Raw genomic sequence first — 13668 nt, forward strand, 5'->3', positions numbered from 1 at the left:
GGGGGACTCACGAGGGCCCTTTGCGCATCCGCGGTGTGCTCATGGCCCACTGCTTGATCTTGCTCAGGCTCTGCTCGCCGACGAGCCGGCGGCCCTCGGACGGCATGCAGTCCACATACAGGTTGTACAGTAGCAGAGCCTCTGTGTTCTTGCGCAGGGCATCGGCCTGGACCACGCGCTGTGTGAACACGCGCGGGTCCTCAGCACAGAAGAGAAGCTGGATCCGGGGCACCCAGTACTGGCAGGTGAGGAGGGGGGGCCTTCCTGGGGCCAGGTGGGAGGGAGACAGGGACACACGACACAGTCAGACCTTCTGGGTTGGAACACTGGGCTCCCACCTGGCTCTGCAGCTGAGGCCTGGTGACCCTGAGCAAGTGGTCTTCCTTTTCTGACACACTGTCACATCTGTAGAATGGGCACACTCCTTGGGCCTGCCTGCCACCCAGTTTGCCATGAATGGATGTGAAAATGCTTTGTCAACCGTAAAGAGCTGTGCACAGACAAAGAGTCCCCCCGGGGGTGGCTGCCCAAGTCCCCATCCCTCACCACCACACCCGGGACAAATATCCCTGATCCATGGGCCTCAGCCGCCTTCCGTGCAGTGTGTTGCACGTGGCATTGTCAGCGGCTCAGGGTGGGCCTATCAGATAATGGCCATTTGCCCTTCCCGGGGTCTCTGTCTGAGTGATGAGTTCTCTGGTTTTCACTGGTCAGGGGCCAGACAGCCGCAGGACACTTAGAGCAAGGCAGAGTTCAGGCCTGACGGGGCTGTGCTGGGGGTGGGGGGTGGCCTCGGTCACAGGCCTGAGTGGGGGTCTGCATAGGGCAGGGCAGAGAGCCCCCACCTTCAGCGGTGACCCCTCCGTTCAGGATGGGCTTCCCCGTCTCGTCTCGCACCAAGCCGTTCTGGTCTGTCTTGTGCACCAGGTAAAGCTTCTTCTCCTCGTCATAGTCCAGGACGCCGACACTGCACCATTCATACTTCAGCTTCCGACTTTTGGGGTCCTCTGAAACAGGAGAGGAACCCGCCGGTGCTCTCTGCCGTAGGGTCGGGAGGGGCCTCTGAGTGTGGGCAGCAGGTGCTGGGATCGAGTCTCAGTGGCCACTAGTCTGGCCTCCCTCCCTCCAGGATGGACCCCCTCTAGCTCCAGCAAAGCAGGGACCCTGCTTCCTCCCAGCCAAGCTGGCCTCTGGGGGACCCCTGGTAAGGAGGAGCCAGAAAGACCAGGCTTCTCTGTCCTCGTGCTCTGTATGACCCCTTTGGTGCAAACAGAGACACAGGCCAGCAGGGCTGGGACAGGAGGCAGGAGAGCCCCAAGCACAGACAGACCTGCTGAGGATATAGTTGTAAAGCTCCTCGTATCTGAACTGGACCCTTCAAGGTGACCAAGGCCAGAGTGAACCCCTTCCCGTGGGCTGCCTGTGGCAGCTGAGCCCCTAGGCCACTCCTGCGAGGACAGGTTAGGGCAAGGTAGAAGCTTACCGCCCTGCAGTGGCCCCAGAGTGGGCCTCAGGGCCTGTTGGCCAGCGTGGGCCTCCCTCCCACCTTCCTGGGCTGAAAGCCTTTGCCCTGTTCTCCAGCTCATCTCCTGCCACTACTGGCCCCACACATGTCTCTCCAGCCATACTGCATGTCCGCCTGTTCCTGTGACTCTCCAGCTCATTCCTGCCTCAGGGCCCTTGTACTGGCTATGCTCTCTGTCTGGAAGAGTTGTTGCTCAGGTCACCTTATTGCTGGTTTAGTCCTTGCTCAAATGGCTTCTCCTTGGAGAAACATCTCTGGCTAAAAGAGCACCTTTGCCCCAGGCACTCTCTGCCTTGCTACCCTCTTCGTGCCCCTCACAGAGCCTGAAGTCACACTATGTATGCATCGGGTCCTGGGTCCGGGCAGCTCCCCAACGGCAGGCGTGACTTTGTCTGTGTTGGTCACAGCTGCATCCCTGTGCCTAGAATGGAAACTGGAACATAGTAGGTGCTCCGTATACCTTTGTAGAAAGAAGATGCACGTGGCACGGTGCCTAGCAGAAGCGCCTGAAAATAAACTGATGGGTTCTAGACTGGTTGAGGAAAAACGGCTGGGATTCTGGTTGAAGCTAGAAAGACGGGTAAAGATGCTGTGGTAAAGCTCGTTGACTTTGGTTCTGTTTTGCTTTTCCCTACCCTTCCCATAAGCTGCTTTTTCGAAAAGGCTGACCTGGCTTGGCTCCACTTAGAGAAAAAGATGTCACAAGAAGCGCCCCGCAGAACACCAGAGGTCTCGGGCAGAATCGCTTCCTGCCGGCCCCTCCTCCCACCGGCGCTGCTGCCCACAGTCAGGGCGTGTGTGAAGGGGCGCGGGCAGAAGCACTTCGGGGAGGCTGGCACTTGGTGCATTTAAGGTTAATGCAGCCCCACACCTTCTGGTTTTATCACCAGGAATTGGAGATCTGGGAACACTTGAGTTAAATTATTTTTGTAATTAAGTCCAAAGTAAAGGGAACATTCTGGGTTTCTTGTCTAGTTCAGAGAAATTGATTCCAGCATTAACATGTTTTTAAATCGAAACATAAGCTTACAGCCTGCTCCATGGACGTGCTGGGGGGCCCCCTGGAGGCTCTCGGTTCCCCACGCAGCCCACCAGGCCCCAGCTGCTTCCCGGTCCCAAAGCGGTGGGTCCGCCCAAGGGAACAGAGCGGCCCTCAGCCCTGCACAGGGGGACAGCCACCTCCAACATCCAAGCTCCTACCCTGGCTCTTCCTCGGATGCCCACACAGAGACCAGCCACACAGGCCAGGGTGGCAGCCAAGGAAGCTCCCCTGGCTCTATTCCCTCCAGCAGCAAAACACGGCCCCAGGGCAGACGTGGGGCCAAAGGAGGGGCAGACACAGCCAAGGCTGAGGAACGGCTCATCTGTGCGGGTACACTGCAGGTGTGGTAGTGGCTGTGAATCGGTGATGGCAGGCGTGTGAGTGTGTGCGGTGAAAACGGGTGTGTGAGTGTGGGGTGTGGCGTGTAAGGGTGATGCTGAGTGTGCTTGTGCATGTGTTTGCAAGCAGATGTGTGAGCGTGAGGGTGTGTGCTGTCCAACGCGGCAGTGAGAGCGGAGAGGCTGCAGGGACAGCTGGAGCGGCGGTGATTTCTAGGTGGCAGGATGGAAGGGCTTCAGTTGTGCCCCTTATGCACATTTGAACGTTTCCAACAAGCTTGCATATTTTTTTTTATCACCAATAAATCCAAGATCTAAAAAAAAATACTAGACACCGTCCAGCAGTCCCTTCCCCAGCCTTCCCACAGGTCATCCCTGGTCCTTGTACTTCTTGCCTCTGTATGGCCTACACTTTAGCTTCTATCCCAGCTGGGAGGCCTCAAAAGGTGGGGGCCCTCACCTCCATGGCCACCAGCCCCCAGGGCAGCCCAGGAGTCCATGGAGGGGCTGCTGCCAGACAGGGATGGTGCAGACCAGGATCCTTCCCCACCCGCACCGACCCTGCTCACCGTGCCCCAGGATGTCATCAGTGGGCAGGAGGGCTTTTCCAGGGACAGGTTTCCTGTCCTGAGACCCGGGTTCCAAGCCCATGTTGATCCACTCGCTGGGAGTCCGGCAATCAAACTCCTCATTGTCAAACACCTGGAAGAAATGGGCAGAGGGTGAGGGGAGACAGCTCACCCCTAGAGGGGCCAAAGGGCTGGCTGCACCAGAGGATGAGGGGGTCTGAGTAGCGTCCTCTTCAGATGCAGGAGCTGCAGACTAGGGACCAGGGGGGTGAATGCCTCCTCTGCTGTTCACAGGGGTCTGTGGGGTCTGGCTCCATGACACCCTGGATCCCGGTCCAACGAGGCCACCTGGATGCAGGCAGAGGGGTATCTGGGGACTCAAAGCAGGCTATGGGCTCTCTCTCCCACTGCCCAAGGATCATCCAGCTCAGACCCAAGGGCAGAGGTGGCCCTTGGACTTTCCTGAGCACCCCGCCTACGCTCAGAAATGAAGGAGATTCAGGGCTGTCAGGAGGCCACCCTTAGTAGGGTGATCTGCATTCAGCTCCGCCTCCCCATAGGGACCACCAAGCAAGACACACTCAGGGTCATGGAGAGGAAGGGCAGAGAGGCAAGTGAAAGCCAGAACAGGCTTATGCTCCCTCTTTCTGCTCCCTGGACTCAGTTTCCCCATCGGTATCCCAAAAGGGCTACAGTGATGCCCTCCTCGACCTCAGTTCCCCCATCTCAGTGAGTTCAGAAGCAGTGCTCAGGGAGGCCTGTTCAGCGGGGCTGCTTCTGGTGCCTGGAGGTGGCGGGGGAGGGGGTGGGCAGAGAGCTCCCACACAGGTTCCCCAGGCTCCCAAGGAAGAAGCAGAGTCAGCATCTCAGGGCTTCTGGGGCCCCTCCGGCCCCAGCCAAGGATGCCCAAAACCCCTGGCGGCGGCTCCAATCATGTTGATAAGTGAGTATTATGATTGCCATGGGATCCCCTCTTGGGTCTGACTCCTCAGCCAGACTCCTGCAGTCCTCCACCCGTGACCGTCAGCCCTCTATGGAAACTATGCTCACCTTCAGCGGGAGATAGACGGGGAAGAGCGGGTCGTGGCCCTGCTCAATGGTTTGGGGGTTGTGGGGATCTGGGTGCCTGGGCATGAGCATGTTGGAGTCGACGCCCTCATGAGCCAGCAGCTGCTCGATGTCCAGACTCAGGTACAGCCGCCTCCTCCTGGCCGAGGGGGACAAGGGGACCTCATGGCAGCTCACCGCACGTGAGGCGGCTTCATTGATGCCAGCAAGGGCCCACAGGGTGGTGGGGGATAGGGGTGTGGCCCAGGGTCGCCTCCGGGGCCCTCCCCCACCCCTCTGGAACTCATCAGGAAGTGGTGTGGGGAGTGGGGCTGGTGTCCTGGGCCCCAGCTGCCCTCTGCCCTGCCTGGCAGTTCCACTATGTTGACTTAAATGCCACCCTCCCCAATTCCAGAGCAAGGAAAGCGATGTGCTCCTATGAAGAAACCAAAGGGCTGGAAGATTTACACAGAGAGCCATTTCGTAACGCCTGCCATGAGGATGGCACCTAGCCGCCTGCTCTCCCTCGCCCCTTGAGCTGGGTGGATGCCACCCCCCAAAGGACCGTGCCTCCCACCGCCAGCTCAGCCATACCTCTCAATCTCAATCTTGCGGGGGCACTGGCCTGGCAGCACGAGGAAAGGCACCTGCACCTTGGGCTCATAGGCCTGCAGTGGGAAGTCAGTCTGGGTGAGCAACTGGGTGGTGGACCCAATACGCTGCTGCTCCAGGTATTCCTCGAAGTTCTCAGGAATCTCAAAGGTTCCGACTGCAGGCAGAGGCACAGACAGGGGGGCAGGGGCTCAGGCCAGGGCCCAATACGCCCCAAGACAAAGTCCAAGGTAGCAGGCGTGCACGCTTGGGGCCAGGGAAGCTCAGAGCTTGCCTACGGCTGGCAGTGGTGAGGAGAAGGCAGATGTGACCCCAGGCGCCCAAGACAGTGCAAGCCTGGAAGGACGAGGGCCTCTGGAAGGCCTCCTGCTCTCCCTGCCCAGAGCCAGCATGCTCAACCACTCTCTGCCACTCACCCCTCCCCCCTGCACCAGTGGCCTCTGCTCAAGCCAGATGCTGAATCAAATGACCGGTGGGGATTATAACTGGACAGGAAGGCGAAGTGGTAGCTCCCTGCACGGCTGATGGGTCCTGCCACCCCTACTCCAGAGGCCCTCCTAGGCATATCAGTGGTGAATGCTATTCACCCCCGGGGGGGCATTTCCAAACTCAAGGCATCCTGGATACCGTATGAGCAGGTGGCCCCATCATCCTGGCCCTGTGGGACAGTCAAGGCACAAAATGGCCATCCCTATTTAGACAACCAGGGCAGACAGAGTCTTCCATTCCAGGTCTGGGGGCAGGACAGCTGGTGGAGAGAGACCCATCGGTAGGGTGACCATTCCAGTCTTCCCGGCACCTGGGATGTTAAGTGTAGAGGAAAGTCCCGAGAGATGGGGAAACGGGGTGTGGGAATACGCTCCGGGAGATGAGTCACCTTTCTCAGGAGCTGGGTGGGCTCAGGGAAGCTCAGTGATGGCCCCGACCCGATCTCCTGGGAGGCCCTAGTGACCCCCTCCTCGGGCCTCACCGCCTCTCTGGAGACAAGAGGTAGTCACACTGTAGGACAGCCCATCTTGCGATTAGCCTCCGGGGCTCCACAGAAGACTCGGAACCCCATGGTCCCAAAAAGGCATGGCTGAGAAGATAGTGGACTTCTGTGGCTGGCTGCCACCACCCTGTGGCATTCTGGGAGGCTGGGTGGGTGGGGATGCAGAGCTGCTGAGCCCCCCACCCCACCCTACTGTGGATGGTGGGAGCAGTGCGCAGCCCTGAGATCTGTGCTCCGTGAGCATTTGTGAGCCACTGATGTCTGCGAGACTGCAGAGCACGACGGCCCGGACCCTCAGCTCACTGCACAAAGGCACGAACATATGCTATTTCCCGAGCCACTGCTGGGGCTTCCCAGACCCCGTGAGCCTCGTGGGCACCGAGAGGACTAATCTGGGCAGTGCCAGCAAGGAGTCCAGCCTCTCCTGGCGCTGGAGAGGGGAGGCACGCAGCTGGGCCCTCTGGGCCTGATCGAAGGGTGTATCCTGTCTGCCATCCAGGGAGGGTCCCCAGCCAGTTCCTCCCCGCCACTCAGGACCCCAACCAGCTTGCTGCCTTTCCTGGAGCCACCCTATTCTCCCCTCTGCCACTGGGGATGGCCCCATAACCTGCAGTCCTGTCCCAGAACCAAGACCCAGCACAGAGCCTGAGAGGAAGGAGAGCTGTCCTTCCCTCCTTCAGCAGAGCACTCCTGTGCTAGCCCCTGTCTAGGTGCTGGGGTCCCAGCAGGGACCACCCAGACACAGCCCTGGCCTCCTCCAAGCTCATGCTCCAGGGAAGGGAGAAAATAGAATTTACACATGTGAACGCCCTCCTATCTCCAGCCAGGCAGAGAACAGATGCTCTGGCCCTGGGCAGCCCAGCCCAGCATGGCGCCCCCGCCACAGACAGACGGCTGTGCTCCACTGAGCGCTAACCATTAGCTTGGTCCTCACAAAGCACCTTATGCCTTGTTACCCCCATTTTCCAGCTGAGGAAACTGAGATCCCGAGCCAAGAAGAAACGATCTCTCTAAGACCAGAGGCCTTGCTTCTAAATGCAGCCACCCAGCCACCCCACCCCTCTGGGCACTGACCGTTTGGAGTAAACTGGTCAAGGTCGGCCTGTCGCAGGAGGTCTTGGTTCATGCAGGGACCACGGCATACTTCCTAAAACCAAATCGCAGAGCTCTGAGGGGGTGTAAACATCCTGAGGACAGGCAGGACCTGGGAGGGACCACAAGGCCAAGTGTCTCCCCCAAGCCCACTGGGGAACACCCAGGGGCACAGGGATGGGGCAGAACCAGTGAGTTTCCACAATTCCTCATTCAGAGGCCACAGTGGACAGCAAGCTGCAGCCACCTGGGACACCCCTGACCCCACCCCCTTCTGGTCCTGCACAGCTCCCCTCCTTCCTCTGAGAACACTCCTGCTGTGTCCAGGGGCTGAGCCGCAAGATGGAGGGACCACAAGGCCAGCAGGTGTCTCTGTGAATGTCTCTCCCACCAAGGGCAACTCTGGCACCCCCAACATAGTGAGGATCAGTGGGTTCTTGCCCTCTCTCTCTTGACCTGTCCTGGCTAGGACTTTCCTAAGGCTGTCCAGGACTATGGAGCTCTTCGAACTCTCCCCTAGTCATCCCCTCTCCAGAGTCCCCCTCTACCCCAAGCCTTCATCTGTCCCCTCACCTTCTTTCCTCCTCCTCTACACAGGCCATGGCCTCTGTCAGGGTCCTCAAGCCCCCTGCCAGCCACCTTGTCCCAGGAACCCCTCCCCAACCAGACCTGGGGGTCTGAATGAACTGCTGACTGAGAGGACAAATAGATGGAGGGACAGATGGATGGATGGATGGATGGATGGATGGTCAGAAGGATGGACGGGTGGAAGGATGGACAAATTACTAGACAGACAGATGGCTAGATGGACAAGTGAACAAATGGATTGATGAAGAGAAGGGAGGGAGGGAAGGAGGGAGGGTAAGAGGGAGGGAGGAAGGGTAACTGGAACTCACCTCAGGAGGGCTTGGACTTGGGAGGGGACAGCTGCCACACTCACCCCAATTTGATCCAAGCTTCCAGGCCTGAGGATGTCAGAGTAGAACCCACGCTGCTTCATCAGGGGGTACTTCTTATCAGTGCCTGTCAGGGGCAACTTCCGGGGCTGCCCCAAGTCTGACAGCATGGGTGGGGATAGGGGCGAAGGCAGGGGGTTGGGGTCAGCGCTTGGAAGAGGCTTCTCTGACCCAGAATCGGGCCCCAGAAGAATCTTCCCCAGGTTATGCTCTAGGTCTGCATAGGTCCTCTTCAGAGTGCACTCTTGGCCCACTGGAGTACCATCGCACTCTGGGCTCTGAGGGGTCCTTCCTGGACTCCGGCCTTCTCTGTTACGCTGCTCCATGCTGCTTCTCGGGGCGCTCCTAGGAGAAGATACTGGCATCACTGGGATCTTGCCAGCGTCTGCTCAGCCCCCAGGGGCACCAGGATACAGGGATGCCTTGTCTGCATCCTGCAATAAGCCACAGCCCCCCCCCCCACAGGGGTGTGGGAGGGAGGGAGTGGTCTCCTAATCTGGACAGACACACAGTGCCAGGCAGGTCCCACTTGGAGACAGCAGGGCCTTCCCTGGATGTTGCACGTGAGAAATGTCTTAACAAAAGGATACCCTGACCCAAGCAACGCCCTCTCCCCCAGCCTCATCCCATTCCCCAGCCCCTGCACCCTGGGACACAGCAGCCAGGAGCTTGCAGTACAGGCTGCTCTGTCGGCTGGGTGTGTCGTGTTTTGCCATCTCCATTTTAGCCACCAGGTGCGCCTGGCTGGTATAGGCTTCCTGTTGGACACTGCAGGGGAATCCTGCCTGGATTGATCTGAAAGGCAGGGTGGGCAGCCAGGACTGTCTAGATCAAAGCTACCCCAGCCGTGCTAAAGCCGCCAGCAGCTGCTGAGTCCATTTCTAAGAAGGCGGGGTGGGGGGAGTTGGCAAGGCCACTTTAGGGCCCATGAAAGGCAGATGGGGCTCTGGCAGAAAGCCCCAAACTCTGAGCCCAAAGGCCGACCAGCTTCTAGCCAGTCAGGCGTGGCCTACCAGAACTCAGCTCCCTGAATCCACTCCCTGGTAGCCAGCCACCTCCCGGGGCAGGTGCCAAAAACATTGTTGAGGCTGGCCTGTCCTCCTGACAGTCACCAGCCCTTCCCAGGGCACCCTAAAGGACAGGGGACCCACTGGGGCTCAGCCCCATCATGGCTGCAAACCCACAGACATCTGCTCATCTTTGAACAAAATCACCGAACAGAGCAGCTCTTGGAGAGGCTGGGGACCCCACTCCATAGGAGGGCATCCCACTCCCTGGTTTCCCCAGCTCTCAAATGTGCTTGAATATATTTGGCTGCTGAGCTGGTGTGTCATCAGGCTCCGCCAAGATAACAGATGCAGAAATGTCCAGGAAAGCACAGTGTTGCTGGAGGCAAAAGGAGCCTGTGATGGGGGGGCGGGGGCGGTTCGTACTCCTATGAGCCCTCTCCCTCTGAGCAGACTGGCGGTGGGGAGCCCATCCAGGCACATCACAAGAAGAAAGGCATGAGAGTGAGTTGCAAACCCAGAATCCTGTCTCCCTTCCATCCCTCAGCCCTTTACAAAGATCCAAGGCTCCCTTCCCATTCCACCCCAGCTCTGAGCACTTGTACATTGCTGGCATGCACAGGACCTGTGACAGACAGACAGACAGACACACCTCTATCTCCTGTCAGCCCCATGGGTGATGGCTGGGTCTGTGTGGGAACGAGCATGGCTGGCAAGGGCATGAGGACACGGTTGCCAGCAAGCCTCTGCCAGTCACTCCGGACACTCTCCCCTATTTGCATGAGGAAACTGACCAGTAAGATGGCGGGAGTGGCCCCGAGGAGCACAGTGTCTACAACGGGGAGTGCTATTAGAGGCTTAGATGTAGTTCGTGCAACATCTCGTTCAAACCTCTGAGGTGAGAACTGAGACTATCCTCCGTTCTCAGAGCTGGGGAAAATAAGGCTCAGAGAGGTTAAGGGACCCGCACAAGTTCAGACAGCCAGCAAGAGGCACAGCTGGAATTTAAACCCAAGGTATTCTTTCTCCCCAGTCAGATCACCTGGGAAGCTTCAGGGTGGATTCACTGTCATTCAACCCCATGTGACCCAACCACCCGCCAGGCACTGGCTGGATGGACACAAATGAGCAAGGGCTTTGGATCCTCACGACAAATACTACTCTCACCACTAATCCACAAACAAGGAAACTAAGGTCTAGAGAAGACAAGAACCTTGCAAAGAACACACAGCCAAGAACTGGCAGAACCAGAATGGAAACGGAGGTCTTCACGTCTGTCTGACCCAAAGGTCCACGTCCCTAAGCACCACAACTGTGATTGTCAAACTGTGCACCGAGGAGCCCTGAGGTTCTGCAAAGTGAGTGCTTATGGGGAGGGGGGCCTAAGCAGAAGGGCTTCAGAGTCATCCACCCCTGATTCAACGAAGACCCTGCATCTCACACACTAGGTTCTAGGTAAGGTGTCATCTAATAAGGGGATCCGTGGCTTAAAGGATTTTTGAAGTCTCTTCCCTTGTTGGGGTTAGCTGGCAAACAATACTGCGGATAGTAATAACCCCCACAGGCTTGGGGTTCTGTCTATCTTTTTGGAGTACTCACCTAAGGTGAGCCCCTGTGGGTTCCCCCAGCTGTCTGAGGCTCCTCCCTCCAGTGAACATCTCCCTGTATTCTATGTGTACACCTGTCTGCCCTGCCAGGCGATCATGAGAGCTGCAAATGGAGGAATTTTCCAGTAACATTGATCCCTGGAACCTCGGCACCAAGCGCGGGACTGACATGGGCCTGGCACACCGCAAGTGCCTAGAAAGTGCTTGCCAAATAATTTCATGAGTGAATGGAGTCAAGCAAGAAAGGAAGTTGATGTCTGTAACCATTCTGAAACAGGCAAAGCGTACTCTGCGGATTTACAGGTGGGGACAGGGAGAACTAGGTGACCGGATGCAGCTGGAGAGGGACTCAGGAGAGGGACCGGGTGGCTGATGAGGAGGTGGGCTCCTTCCCTGCAGGGGCCTTCCACAGGGCGGGGAGCGGGGGGAGTGTGTGGCTACAGCCTCCCCGTGGGGGGTGAGGGGCAAAACACCGGCCTAGTAAGTACAGGACAGATCTGCAAGGTTGTTTAAAAGTGCGCCGCCCTCCTTTCCCACGGGCCACTGCTGGGGAAACCGGGTGCGCAGCTCGTAGGCAGGAATGTGGACCCTGGGCCGGGAGGGCGTCCTCCTTCCCGTCCACTCGCCCTCTGCGCCTAGTCGAGGTGACCCTGTCCCTTTTCGCCCTGCCGACCCTCGGCGCCACCAACTTACCGGCTCCAACGAGCAGGGAGAGTGCCCTCAGGCGGCCCGTCTCTAGGGAGGGACGCGGGGCCTGTTGCTAAGGGGCGGGGCCAGCCGCGCGGCGGGTGGGACTTCCGTCCGCCAAAGCTCCCGGGCTCTGCACGCCCTCTTGCCCGACACTCCTCCCGCCCCGCGCTTGCGGCTTCCCTCACCCGGGCGGCGGGTTGGGGACAGTGGCCCTTCTCTAGGCTGTCAAACCCAGACTCCATTATCCATCTCCCCTCCCAGACTCTTCTACAGTAAGACACAAAACAGCCAAACGCAGTGCAAAGACTTTGACTGAATCCTAGTAAAAATAAATAAAATAAAAATTAAACTTATGTAAATAATTTGGGGGTAATAATTGAGGAAGTTCGTATCTAAGCCACAGCTGTGAGCCAGATGGTCTGGTCGCTGCTGAAAGGGTCGCTTCCGTTCTCTGGCGGCTCGGTTTACACAGACACACAGACACGCATACACGGACACACAACACACCCTGGGCCGTTCTGTCCTCCGGAGGTGGAAGCTCAGCTTACACACACACACACATACACACATCCAGGGCTACAACTCCTTCTCAATCTCCTCAGGGTGGGCAGTGGGTGCACCTGCCCCCCATCCCTGGCCTCAGGTGCCCATCTGTTCCAAGGACCTGGCATGGGTTCGGGCTTTGATCCTCCTGTCTGTCCTGGATATTGAATTTCTGTTAATTTTCTTATGTGAAAAATAGTGTTGTGGTTATATAGGAGACTGTCCTTGTCTTAGCCGATGTGGGCTGAAGAATTTCAGGACAAATGTCAGGATGTCCGCTGCTGTGACTTCCTTTCAAATGGTTCAGCTAAATTTATATATAGATAAGTATAGAGAGGAGATGAAACAAAAGTGGTCCAATACTAACAATTGAGGAATGTGAAAGTTTACAGAGTCTTAACATTTTTTTTCTGTAAGGGTAAGAGGTAGGTTACAAACCAAAAGAAAATTTAAAAACCATCCCACCTCAACCTGAGAACCCTTACCCAGAGAGCTTTCTCAGAGTTGGCCTCATTTTGTAGATGGGGAAACTGAGGCTTTGTAAGGCAGGTTGGTATTGGGGGACGTGGTAGGACCTGAGGTTCATTAGACAAAAGTCCAATTTTATTTGACATTTTAGCAATGCTGGCTTAGTGCCAAGTTGGTGCTGGGCACTAAATATTCAGATTTAAACTGAATTCTACCTCAACGTGTCTGTTGTTGAATGGGAGATCCAGAGAGGCCAGGCCCTGAGGAGCCCAGAGGCAGAGCATAAGTTGTGGCTGGAGACAGTAATTTGGCCTTTGCACAGGCTTCACTTCCTCCGCCCAGAACACCTCTCTCCAACAACTCCTTCCCCTGGCCAACTCCTATTCATCCTTCAAGACCCAATGCTGGTGCAACTTTCCCTAAGCCCAAACTGTGGTGTCATTTGCCTTTCTTGTTGGCATTCACACGGTAGGTGCTCACTGACCACTGCGGAAGGAAGTGGTATGAGGGGGATTGGAGGCAGAGGTGGCCATAGCTCTTCAAGGAGACAAAGACCCTCAAAGCCCTGTTTAGAGCCAGTCTAGCTCCTTTGTGGGTCTGGGGATAGGCCGTGTACCCTATTCAGCCTATAGAGAGGCACCTGCTTCTCAGCTTTTTCCTGGCACTCTCCATACTGGGTACAGCTGTCCAAAAAGCTGCAGTACCCATCCGGGTTGCCAGGGCAACATCAGCCCATGGTGGGACGTCAGGGATGACAGGGGCAGAGTGCTAATCCTGGAAAGTTGCCAAGCAACGCAGTGGGTTGATGACATCACAGGGGCCACGGCTGCCAGACAGATGGATAGGCCACTGCAGGAAGGGTCCACTCTCAGAAGGCCCAGCCCACAGATCCACTCACCCCCCACCATGAGATGGTCACTGCTCCATCCCTGGGGGGTGGGGGCCAGGGGTTGCTGCTTCTTCCAGCAATCCTGCCAGCTCCACTTTGCCTCTCTACAGGTGTGGGCAGTGGGTATGACTGCCTCCCTCCCTCCCTAGACACTGGGGTCAGTCCCTGCTCTCTTGGGTCTCAGATGTCCACCTTCTAATGACTCCATCTTCTCCAATGGTTGGACACGGCTCAGGCTTTGCTCTTCCTGCCCTGTCCTGAAGGCCGCCACACCTACTTATTCCCTGAGGGC

At 57.4% G+C, this 13668-nt stretch overlaps 1 protein-coding gene across 1 annotated transcript in view; it reads right to left on the minus strand.

Annotated features, from left to right (window-relative positions):
• DNAH1 (dynein axonemal heavy chain 1) overlaps positions 1-8498 on the minus strand; it is a 73387-nt gene extending 64889 nt beyond the window's left edge. The window contains exons 1-7 of the mRNA XM_040628716.1: positions 8157-8498; positions 7199-7271; positions 5116-5290; positions 4525-4681; positions 3475-3607; positions 846-1007; positions 12-264 (exon numbers count right to left, since the gene is read on the minus strand). Of these exons, the coding sequence (XP_040484650.1) occupies positions 12-264; positions 846-1007; positions 3475-3607; positions 4525-4681; positions 5116-5290; positions 7199-7271; positions 8157-8498 (1295 nt within the window). The remainder of the gene's footprint in view (positions 1-11; positions 265-845; positions 1008-3474; positions 3608-4524; positions 4682-5115; positions 5291-7198; positions 7272-8156) is intronic.
• Positions 8499-13668: the final 5170 nt, after the last annotated feature.

This window comes from Ursus maritimus, unplaced genomic scaffold (assembly GCF_017311325.1).
Source record: "Ursus maritimus isolate PB19 unplaced genomic scaffold, ASM1731132v1 scaffold_14, whole genome shotgun sequence".
NCBI classification, from domain to species: domain Eukaryota; kingdom Metazoa; phylum Chordata; class Mammalia; order Carnivora; family Ursidae; genus Ursus; species Ursus maritimus.